We start from the raw sequence: 13,116 nt of genomic DNA, 5'->3' as shown, positions 1-13,116 counted from the left end.
TTTATGCTTTTGTACATCTGCAGCAGGTTGTCATATTATCTCTAATACAGTACACACACAATAACTCACAGCAATGGGTCATACACACACAGTGGCAGAGCCATCTTTTTGACCTGTTTGACATCCCTTTAGGACAGGGATGGGGGAACCTTTGGTCCTCCAGCTGTGGTTGAACTACACATCCCAGCATGCCTTGCAAAAGTTTTAGCATGGCCAAATAGCAAGCCTGTTGCAGGGCATAGGGGATGTGTAGATCAACAACAGCTGGAGGGCTGAAGGTTCCTCATCCCTGCTTTAGGACATGCTAAATTGCTGTCTCTCCTTTGTAAGTGTTGTCATGTCCACCTCTATCCCTCTCCGTTTCCTTGCCCCCAATCCCTTCCCAGTGCCTCTTTTCCACCCAATTTTGCATGCCACAAAATGCTAAGTTCTAATGTTAATCGCTTGTTTTGCTTTACTTCATTAATATATAAGAAAAATGTGGAATGAGCTTTAATGTGTGGAGGATATACAGATGGAGCGGGTGTCATCTTTGCAGGGGCTGGCGGTGGATTTGCATGTGTCCCCTTACAACGGATCTCCCCTCACTGCCTCGCCGCCGGTCCCCGCCACGTTCCCCCACCTCCCCGCTCCCCCACCTAACCCTGCCCATCTCCCTGAAGGGCAGAGTTCCCTACCCCACTGATGGGAAACTGGGACGCGCGTGCGTGTGGGACGTTCGCGCGTCACAGTCAGATGCAGCGTCTGCTCACCACCGGGGGTGGTCTGGTGAGCCCCGGTGCTGGATGAGCGGCGCTACATCTGTACCTACATATATGATTCTGGTGGGGCAATGTCTGACCCTGCTTGTGAAATGGGATCTGCATGCACTATGGATAGCCATCAAACAATGGAGATGATGCCCTAATCGTAACATGCCTTGCATGTTACGACACTGCTTCCAGGTTTTTGAATTAAACAGAGGTCTTCACACATCGATTGGCCCTTCGGAACCAAATCATGCAATGGTAGCAACCACCACTATCTTGGCTTTTAATAAAAAAAAGATTATTCCATAGACCTGCGGTTCCCAACCTGGGGTACATGTACCCCTGGGGGTACACTGCAGACTGGTTGGAGATACTTGAAAGTAATATTTGTAATGGTGAAAGAAGAACTCTCCTGATGGTGGAAGAACTCTCCCATTGCCGTGAAGACTGACTAAGTTGTGTCTATAGAAATGGACGATAGCTTTAGCTGGTGGAAAGGTGATCAGTTTAATGTTTGCAATATTGATTTTAAGAAAGTGCTGTGCCATCCAGGATGAGACAGATGGCATACCTTTGGTAACACACAAGAGGACAGAGGGAAAGAGATTGATTAAAGAGTGGTAGCCAAAGACAGAATTTTTGTGAACCATGATGGGACGGCGAAGTAGAGGGTAATTGGAGGTACAGCAAAGCAATGATTGGACAAGTAGAAAGCCAATCAGGATAGCGAGGAGTAGGTAAAGTGATTGCACACTACCCACTCCAGGAATTTGGAGGCAAAGTGGAGGAGAGAGATGGGATGAGAGGTCAGAGAATGGGAGGGGTGGTGTTTGGATACCAGGAAATGCTTTATGGATGAAAGGAATGTGACAAAGGAAAGATACAATTTATCCAGGTGTAGTGTTCATTCTAGCACCCGCCATATTTGAAAACCCATGCAGTTCCTCTTCCCTGCCTGGGGTGTCACTGTCTGCTGTAGTGCTTCTAGCAGTGTGGTCTATAGATCAGCACTGATATGCAAACCAGACCTGTACTAGAAACACCACAGCAGACAGCGACACCCCAGGCAGGGAACAGGAACTGCATGGGTTTTCAAATATGGTGGGTGCTAGAATGAACACTACAGGTGGCCCTGCTTCAGGACAGACAGAGGGTACCTTTATTCAAGTTCTTAAGTATTCATCAGGAAAAAAATAAAAGGAGACATCTTTAGTTACTTAAAATGTAACAAGATCCTTTGACAGACAAAGTTAGAATAATTCATATATGTTGGAGTAGAAAGTGAATGCTTTAATGGTATAATTCTGTCTTCACATTGTATAACATCATCAATGTTTATAAGGCACTGAGTAAAGTTGCTTTCTGATGGATAATATGTGAGTAAAAACAGCATGATCTGGAAGACCTGTATTCAGGATTACGCCAAACCATGTCCTGTACCTCAAGAAATGAACTGTGAAATGTCATATACCTCTACAACAGAACACATCAAATAATGTTACTTGAGGCTGTTAGTCCTGGCAAGCATGTAAAGCTTGGAAAGAATTCTGAATGTATTTTCACAGTTCTCTGATGACCAAATTAGAAGTTCTTAGAAACCGCAAGCATGCGTATATATGATGTTTGTTTTTCATACTTGCTACAGAAGAACAAAAGCAACATTGTTTAACATATTCACAATTGGGATGAGCTGTCCCGACTTTTATCAAATATGAATGCAATTTGGTTGGGATAAATAATACAAGCACAATTCATAATTAATTTAATGACAGAAATCACGTTTAGAGGATATTCTTACAGTATGTAAAAAATTGCATTTTTCTACAGTTTTAAGATGGTCTAATAGTTATCCTATTTCATAATGTAATATCAGTCTCTATAAGCGTTTCCTAACACTATTAATACAGGCTACTAAACTTGTGCTATTCACTTTAAGCAGCCCATTTTCCCTTACTAGTACTCTGTGGTGCCCAACAGTGGCGTAACTACTATTTTTTCTCCCCCCTGCCACAAATTGAGGCAGCGCCCCCCCTCCCCGTACCCTCTGCGGCCGGTACCTCCTAGCGCTGGCACTTCTGGCGGGTCCCCGGCTCTGGCTGCTAATAAAAAGTGACACTCGGAAAATGGCTGCCGTGTGTCACTTTCTGTTAGCAGCCGGCAGGACAGAAGCGCCAGCGGCAGGAGGTAACAGCAGGCGGGGTGTGCGTCGCTGGCAGCCGGGAAGCCAGGCAGCCAGTGTGGGGAGCATGTTTAAAAGTAGGAGACGCGCCTCACCTACCCGTCGGCCGGCAGCAGCAGGGGGAGCGGCCTGGCCACACTGACAGCTAGCCGGAAAACCCAGCACAGGAGTAGCCAGCCGCCCGGCTCCCCGCACCCAGAAGCGCCGGCGGGCGGACACCAGCAGGTAACTATAGCCCCGCAGACCCCCCGGCGCCCACACCTTCTTAGCGCCTCCCCGCCACCGCGGGGGCTGCGGGACTATAGTTACGCCACTGGTGCCCAAGACAATTGTAAGTAGAGCACGGATTGCCCACACCTCCGAGTCCCACCGCTACCATGTGAGGGGATGTGTAACGAAGATACATACCCTCGCATGCCGCCGCTGCAGGAGAAATCATTTGATGGTCTCTGACCATCGAATGATAATCACCTGCCTCCGCAAATAAAAGTCATGGGATCACGCATCGCTATTGCCCGCTCAGTCAAGATCTAGGTAGATCTCCTGCATGTGCATAAAGAATACTGACTTAGCACAGATCTCCCATACACACATCGCTTCGTGTGTATGGGTGATCTAGCCACCGGGAAGCCTAAGGGGAATCGGCGGACCTACATTGCTCAGCATGTAGGCTAGGCAGCAATCACCACATGTTTATGGGGCTTTAACGCATTGGGGGAAAAAGTCAGCTATGGAGAGCAAAAGTACACGATACTGCAGACCAAGTAAAGCAAATGTTCTCAAATAAATCATTTAGATAAGTTATACACAATTTAGTTTTTATTGAAAGAAAACTATTTTTCAAATAATTTATTACAGACCTTCAGAATTTCAATACAAAATAAAAATAGACAGGTTAGCAGCCTGTCAAAATGACGGAACAACATAACAGCAATGTCAGCATCAGCGACTGCGCACACCGATACATTTCTCCCATAGAGGTGAGGAGCAGCGTTATTGTATAGGATAAAAGAGATAGACTTCACTGTATAAACATCTTTTTTTCACTGCAAACAAAATATTTTCGTAACCTTTTTAACTGTACATTACATTTAAATCATGGCATATTCTGTCTGGCATACTGTAGCCCATATTTTTGTATACTTAAACTCTGTTCTAATTGTATTCATTGGGTGTTAATATACCACATGTTAATTGTACCTAATTAGTATATTTATGATGTTGTAATATGTAACATTGTGTCACTTTCTAGACTTTTTATGAGTTCAAGTTCAACTAATTAAAATTTTTAAGTCATTTTTACTACTCCATTGTTTTTATAGAAGTCACCATTTAACCATAGAAAATACATTGTTACAGTTTTTTTATAGTTACTAGGCACTTTTGACTCCATACACACGGGGAGACAGGAGAGCCTGTGCTGAGCAACTGGCTAAAGAGCGATCGCCCAGCACACATAGCGGTACACTCAGCACCCTCTATGTGTGCTGAGTGATCTGTGCAGAGCGGGGCTAGCCCCTCAATCTAGCAGGAAAGACAGTACAAGCATTGTCTTTCCCTGCCGGCGATGGCGACCAGCGGGACCGCACATCGCCATCACCGGGGGCTTTACACATGGAGCGATCTAGTCAGATCGCATAGAAATGGGGTAAAAATTGCCCAAGTAAATCCCTCTTTATGCTCACCTATGAAACTGGTATTTATGGTATTACAAAATGTCTTAGTTTTATCTTCTTTAATAATTTTTGCGCTTTTAAGTTCACAATTGTGTGGAGTTTCTTTGGAGTCACTTTCTGCAGATATGACTATTTAACGCAATATACAGTGTGTGTCCAGAGCAATAAGAGTCATTAGATCCAGGCCACTGCCCTAATATCTGCGCAATGAGTCGCAGATGTAGTTTTTTTTTTAAAGTGTGTGTGTTCACAACTTCAAACATATATGGAACTGATACTGTGTTTAAGAACACTTACAGTAATTAGTTCCAGAGCCAACACCTTAATATCACAGTCAAAGTTGTTAAAAATATCTTTGTAGTGAGTTGTAGAAAAACAGGAAAACTAAAATATTTATCTTTTTTTTAACTTGTGTGTGCAGAACCTCAAACAGGCAGTGATACAGTACATTACTTTATAACACTAAGTGGTCAGTAGGTCCAGGCAGGCCACAATGTTAAACATATTTGTGCAGTGCATCGTAGAAGATAGTTCTATTGAAGATGGGATGTTGCTATGCGCAACCAATCAGATTATATCTATTATCATCTAACAGCTTTAAAATAAATACATAAGTAGATTTTGATTGGTTGCCCATAGCAGCATCCATCTTCAATAGGACTCCCATCTTAGTAAATAAACCCCTGTGAGTGGTATGCTGGGAGTACCTATTGTGGAAGCTTACAAAACATGTGTTTCACCCATTTCCTTGAGCTTGTTCACTTGCATCAGTATACTCCGAAAATACCACTCACAGATTGCTGACCACTTTGAAAACACAGGTACATTATCCTACCCAGGAGTAGTTTACGGCTTCTCTGCACCATAGGCAAAACTTTAACTTACTGCCGCCTCCCCGCCTCTTCCTCAACCCCACGCTGCCACCAATACCCACTAGTGTGTGGACCAGTGTGATTGGTTTTTTTATATGTGGACCAATAGGTTTGGTGTTTTTCCTGTGGGGGCCAATGTGTTTTGCCATGTGGGGATCTCATGGTGTGCCTTGGCAATTTTAAAATCTTATTTAGTGTTCCCCAAGGTAAAAAGGTTGAAAATCACTGCACTAGACAGTAAAAGTAAGCTGCTTTCAGCTCAAAATCACCCAGTGTGTATGGGCCTTAACTGTTGGTCATACTACACTAAGGGTGACATTTAATAGGATGAGAGATTCAGAAAGTGAGAGATTTGGTAAGAAATCTCCAGTTTTTTTAAAGCAGCAATCATTTACACTGCAAAAAATTTGCAGTGTAAATGATTGCTGCTTTAAAAAAAACCCTGGAGATTTCTTACCAAATCTCTCACTTTCTGAATCTCTCATCCTATAAAATTTTACCCTAAAATTCTAACTCTACCTCCTATGGTCCTAGTGCGTGATTAACCTCTTTCTTAATATTTGTTTAAAAAATGACAGGATCTGGTTTTTTATCTCTCTCCAGGGCTTAATACATCAGCCCCCTATATGAGAATGTTCCCCAATGTATTTTGCTACATTTTTCAACTATGGGGGTTATTCAGACCTGATCACTGCTGGGCGATTTAACAGCCCTGAGAAGAGATCGCTACTGCCTAGACAGAGTGAAAACCAACCCTGTGCTAGTCTACAAATGACTTCGCAACACATCATCATCACATGATTTTCCCAGTCTCTGTAGCCTGTGCGTCACCCAGAATCTACTGTAAGTGTGCGATAGCAACAAACTGATCGTGGCTGGAGCGGATGTCACACACCCTCCCTGTAAACGCCTGGGCACTCCTGCGTTTTTCTGACACTCCCAGGTAACACCCACAAACGTTGGCTTCCTGTCAATCAACTTGTGAATGTGCAGTCATTCGATAATCATCCACCTTGCAAAGTCGTGCTATCAGGTCTGAATCGGGCCCTATGGTGTACATTTTCTTCAATTATTAAACAAAAAAAAAGAAAAAGTATAATTATTCTGTTGTAACAGACCTCTACCATATGCAACACTGTCAATACACTACATAGCTTTGATATTTCACCTCTTTATACCACAGCTCATAGAGCTGACATACAAACAAGTACATTATTTATAGAACTATATGGTTATTGGTGTTGCCAAATAGCCGTCATGCTCTAACTAGAAGATGTAAATATATGTTAGTTAAGTTACAATGGAAATCGGCCTTTGAAAATAGCTTGGTCTCCTTTCCCATTTACTGCTTAGGACATAAGAATCTTGTTGCCAAAAATTCTGCCACATCCAAGGTCTACAAATCATTATGAATCGTATGTAAGTCCCAATGTGGTCACATCTAGCAAACTGTACATGTGCTGTAGCTGAGATACTGTAGACATTTGTGTATATCTTCAATTGATTCTGAGTCAAATGCATATGTAACATGTCTCTTCATCCATAATCCAGGAGCTTCTGGATGTTAACTCAATGGCAATGAGGCCTATAAAAGAAAGGGAATGGTCTCATGGGAGTGTAGGGAGTGTAGCCAGAGTTGTGTCCTATTCACATCATGCTCACTAGGAGTGGATGTCATATATATTCGGTGGTATCTCTCACCTAGTATGGGGATCAGGTAGGGGTAAGATCTACAATCACTGTACAAACCAAAGCATGTCTATTTGAAGGAAATACGGGAAAAACACTCCATGCCCTCAATTTCACAAATCACTGTCACAAATGAATAGTATATTACATAAATCATTAAAGTCATTATTATTAATTACATATTATACGTACTTGTTAAATATAAATGTGGTAAATACAATTCTGGGTGTTTTGACATATCCAGGTAGGAGAATTGTCTCAATGTTGTTTTGGATTCCAAATGAGGCGGCCCCATTATCAACAGGTTAGTAAGATGAATTCCCAAGCCAGACAAGTTGTGGCCATCCCACCATGTACCAGATGCAGCATGGCTCAGCACAACCTACAGTAGTCTTCTCTGCTTCCTGGAGGGTCTCTGTGATCACTCAGCACTGCCATGCAGGTTATGACAGTCTCCTGGCCTTCTACCTCACATGTCATATTATTTTTACATCCATACAGTAGGTTCTCAGTACAGTACCTCAGTAATCGATTACTTTAGCACTGAAATTATGACATTTTATTATATGTAACTCTATCAAGGGGAAGATTATGTTGCCTTTTTTCTAACATACAGTGCTTCAAGCTGGGTAAACACTGGCCACTAGATATGGGTGTTCAATGAAATGGTTGCTGTATGGTGGCCGTGGCAATGTGTACCAGCGATGTGCAACATTCACAAACACACTGCACCAGCCCTGCAGCACAGTCCATGGCCAGTATATGTGCAGACATATCTGTGCACCTGACTGTATATAAATGCTCTCCCAGTAGTGACGTCAGACATGACACATCCAACCATGGACTGGTAAGTATGTATGTATGCACTTACCAATTGCCAGATAAATTGGCAGATTGGTTATCTAAGTGTGTACCCAATCAAGGGCGTAACTACCATAGGTGCAAGGGGTGCAGCTGCTATGGGGCCCAGAGCTGAAGGGGGCCCATCTTTGCCGTCTAAGTAATATGTTTTACATACATTTATCACCATCAGTTGCCAAATAGGGGGCCCTTACAAACTTTTGCTATGGGGCCCACAAATGGCTAGGTACGCCTCTGTACCCAATATTACTGTTTTACATTTTGCAGGGTTGACAACAGGTAGTTTGGCTTGGGACCGATGGAAAGAAGGACACCACAGTTTATGAGGTCAACTATGACAGTTACTAAATCTACTTCATATTCTTCATAAACACTACATGTTTTCATCATTACAAATCTATATGTTTTTTTGAGCAAGCGACCAACTGACATCAGACTTACGCTGGTGGAGGAAACCGCTTCTTGAACACTCTTCATGATAAAATCCTGCGTGATCCTCCGGGTGGGTAATTCATTGAAGAGGGAGTTGATTAAAGCAACTTTAGCTGCATCTCTCCGGGCTTCTGCTCTGCTTGTGCAACACTGAGGAAACAAAACAATTACCAGAGGTGAGAACGACACTACTGTATATGCAAATACACCTTTATTCTCTGGGCAAACAGTACTGTCTGCTGTGGCATTACCCATTCCGATTATGGTCTAAATGGCAGACAGTGTCTTAGTAGACAGTCAGTAGGTCAACACCAAATCATCAACATGTACAATGTTGATATAGGCAAAAGGTTGACATAAGTAAAATCGACGACACTTGAAAAGGTTGACATGATTTTTTTTTTTGTTTTAATTTGTAAATTTTATCACATGTGCCCCAAATTAGTGTGCTGTGCATCCTACAAAATCATAGACAGAATCTGATGGTTGCTATGGGCAACAGGATCATCTCATTTTAAGAAGCGTTAGTATACCTACTCCTATCAATGATGCGAATATTGTGATATTGGGCTTTATTCTGGTCTGTACGGCCAGAGCCGAATATGCGGCCAGGACCGTGCGTCCTAAACCCCGCCTTCCGTGCGGATCGCTCACTCCGTCCGAATGCGGTAAGCCGCTGACCGCATGGAGCACGAGTGGATTTCTCATGTATACACCTCCTCCATCTCTGGGAAGCTCCCCCATCATTCGATGGTCGCATACCATCGAATGCAGGACCGAGTGGTCAGGCAGCTTTCACGAGCTCAGACCACTCGGGCATTTCTCCGTGCAAAAGCAGGGATCTGGGCGGGCAGCTGATATCCGGCAATGTCATATGTCCGCCCCCTACACGTGCGTCACGGCCGCATTACCATACGTACGCCCAGCGTTTTCATGGGAACGCCCATGAAACGCGGGGCGTATGCATATGTTAATGAGGCCAAACAGCCCTTCACGCCCCTCTCCTCCCCCTGTTCGTAGTGCAAACAATTCATGCGGAATTTGGACGTATGTCCCTTTCGCACATGCGCAGATATGCCTCTGCACATGCGCAAACACAAAACATCGGTGGAACGAACGCACGCGGACATATCCGCACCAACCAGAATAAGGGCCATTATTACTAGTGATGATTAAACTGGAAGCATTCAGATGCTTTCTAAAGAGGCAACTCATCAGTTCTTTATATTTCATTTATACTGTAGTTCTTTCAGTCATAAGGTTTGTAATAGTCATTATTTTGTCTGTTTAAGTTATAAGTATCAGGGGGGATATGTACTAATCCTTTTAGAGTGATAAAGTGGAGAGAGAGAAAGTACCAATCAGCTCCTAACTGTCATATTACAGACATATTACTGTCAAATGACATGTAGGAGTTGATTGGCTGGTAGTTTTTCTATCTAATGGCCAGATGCACTAAGCTTCAAAAGTGATAAACAACCGGCCAAGCAGCCCCCAATTGCCATTGTTCAAACCCAGTCTGTAATGTGGCAGTTAGGAGCTGGTCAGCTGGTTATTTAACACTCTCCACATTATCACTTTTTGAAGCTTAGTGCATCTGGCCCTATGTCTTAACGCTTTCAAGTCCAACAGCTCAGGCTCAACAGCCCTAGCGCTATTAGCAGATCCAATGACGAGCCACTTCAAAATAAGAACATTAACATCGTTCAACATTCAATGTAGATCATTTTTTTAATAAAAATAAATAAATTACAATTAATTTAAACATTTAAACCAGACAGTTAGAATTGCAAAAATATATTTGGACTGCAAGGGGTTAAGGGGCATACGCACGTGGTGATTCCAGCCCTATTTTTAAGCGATCTGACTAGATCGCTTAGAAATTACACACTGATCGGTCCATGTGTATATCCCCCAGCAATGACGTGGTCCTGCCCGTCGCCATTGCCTGACTAGATTTTGACTGAATGCAGTCAAGATCTAGTCAAATCGCTAAAGAACACTGGTCAGCACACATCGCTGGTGCATCACATGTGTGCCAGCGATGTGTGCTGAGCGATCTGTGCTTAAGCACGTCGTTATGCATGGGGAATTAGTAAAGAAACATAAAATGATCCTATCTGCTATACCAAAATGATGTTATTGTCTACACAACGGTTTGGTTATAACTTATAACATAGCACGCATGACATCATGGTGCACAGCACACCAACCTGCAGAATACTGAAACTGTGGGTACAAAAGAGGCATAGTATATCCCCTGGGTCAGTAAAATAAGTAAATCTTCAAAGCATGCATTTCTCAATTTAATCATTTACTTAAACTAGTGCTGCTCCTGCTGAATCACTGATTTATGTACTATAGAACTGAAGTGTGTGGAGGGAAAGGTCTACATTGCGGAGATAGACAATCAGTAGGTCGACACCAAAAAGGTCAACACTGGCAAAAGGTAGATGCATGAAAAGGTAGATATGAAGGTTATAAAAGGTTTTTTTTTTGTGTGTCAATGTCGCTTCGCTCATCCTGCTAATGTTCCCAACCGGAGTCCACATGGATGCTGAAGTATCAAAAAATCCAAAAATGGAAGAGAAAATGTGAAAAAATCATGTCGACCTTTTCATGTGTGGACATTTTTCATGTCGATTTAATTGGCTTAGTAGAAAGACACAGAAGGACAAAAAAGTACTTAGATCTGGTTACAGGGGCAGAACTCTGGGAGGCAATGGAGTCATCTGACGCTGGGCTCCTGCTCACAAGGGGGCACCTCCCCTTCCCTGCTAGTTTCAAAAACTAATAAATCAGTTAATTGAAAGCCATTGATATCCCTTCTGTAACCAATTTCTGAAATATATATGTGTTCTTTCACTCTCACTCTCGCTCTCTCTCTCTCTCAATATATGTGTGTGTGTATAAAACACATATATTTCAGAACAGACACATACACTATTATATTATATAAGGTTTTTTTGGGGGGGCACCAATATATATCTTGCCTCTGGGCAACTGTGACAAACTTACGCCACTGTCTGGTTATTGGGAATGGGGTTGTTGCCTGTGGAGGCAGAAGGATCTGATACAGCACACTCAATCAAGACAGCCTGTATCTCACTAATAAGCCCTTATTCTGGTTCACTCTCAAAGGCAAATTCCTTCTCAAATGGACAAAACCATGTGCACTGCAGGGGGGGGCAGATGTAACTTGAGAGAATTAGATTTGGGTGGGGTTTTACTTCAAAATTATATCTATATTGCAGTGTAGAACAGTTCTCCCAGTTGGGAATGTGCACTCGCCAGTGTAACAAAGACTTGCTCAGATAAAATTCAACATTGGTCTTTATTTTCAGAAAAGGGTATCCAAATTTTTTTGCCACAATATAGCCCCGACGTTTCGGTCCCACATCTGGACCTTTATCAAGGAGCCTGCAATATCATAACATATAGTGTATCACTATTAAGTCAATATAATAACAATGTTCCAACATTGGAACAAAACATAAAAAACAAAAAGGGTAAACCCCATGTACTTACATAGGCAGAAAGAATCAAATAGCATATAAGAGTATCATGGACGCAGATCAGCATGGTTCAGGAACGCCAACCATGTCTGAAGGCTGCCCAGGCCCGGACTTATATACCAGAAAACAGGAAGTCACATGTGTGCAGAATTCCCGCCAAAATGCGGGTAATGCCGCGAAAACGGAAGTTTATCAGCGGAAATGCGTCACCGGATGTCCGGTATATGGAACGCAAGCTACCGCATATTGGCTTGGTAACTGAGCTATATACAAAAAAGTGGACCGCATCGCTATGCGTATCAATAGACCGGAAGTCCGGTCTAACTACCGCTGAGGTGAAAGCTCAGCTAGCGCAATACCTGCGCATGCGCTTGGACTTAGAAAAATTTCTTAGAGAAAAATTCACTTTAGGAAAAAATGACTTAATCATTTCTGGTAACGCCGGGGACCTGCTGTCAACCACCTCTGTATTATCGATATTGGTGTTAATTAAGGTCATTAAGGACACAAAATTCAAAGCGATCAATATCTGAAACATACATAGAATGGAGTATATCGATAATATATGTCAGAGGAAGTTTTTGCAGGACAATTTGTGTGGAACAAGTGAATACATATATACAAAAATATAAACAGAACAATAAATAGAAATAACGCGCATTAACCTGCGTGTTAGAGTGAAGATTCACAAAAAAATGCATAAAAAAATGAAAAAATTCACAAAACAGTTTCATCATATAAAGTTAATTTGGTAAACATGACCCATTGTGGTTCTAGCTGGACTAGGATAATAGTAAAGCCAACAAGCCTGGATCACGTTGGAGATCATAGCAGAGTATGGCTTAAGGATTCATTGCACATTTTAGGTCTAGAATATGAAAGGATAGTAAATGGTCAGTTCTCAACGCAAAAAGATGTTCAACGGATTGTTCTCGTTCAAACCCCTTGGGGCTAGTGTTCCTAATCGATGAATCCATTTGCTCTCTTTTTTTCTTAGTTGGAGAGCTCTGTCACCTCCCCTCTGTGGAGGGGGGACCCAATCTATGAGCCGACATCGTAGGCTAGCGATCTGGTGTCCAGCCGCAAGAAAATGCCTAGGGATAGGTAACTCAGATTTCTTCGTTTCAATGGCCGTTCTAATGG

General features: G+C 42.6%; 1 protein-coding gene across 1 annotated transcript in view; it reads right to left on the bottom strand.

Moving 5' to 3' along the window:
- Nucleotides 1–13,116, bottom strand: part of LIX1 (limb and CNS expressed 1) — a 180,592-nt gene that overhangs the window by 97,597 nt on the left and 69,879 nt on the right. The window contains exon 3 of the mRNA XM_083151743.1: nt 8,468–8,608. Coding sequence (XP_083007869.1) covers nt 8,468–8,608 — 141 coding nt within the window. The remainder of the gene's footprint in view (nt 1–8,467; nt 8,609–13,116) is intronic.

The sequence above is a fragment of the Crinia signifera genome, chromosome 1 (genome assembly GCF_055691185.1).
Source record: "Crinia signifera chromosome 1, ASM5569118v1, whole genome shotgun sequence".
In the NCBI taxonomy this organism is placed as follows: domain Eukaryota; kingdom Metazoa; phylum Chordata; class Amphibia; order Anura; family Myobatrachidae; genus Crinia; species Crinia signifera.
This window is presented reverse-complemented; position numbering and strand designations above follow the sequence as displayed.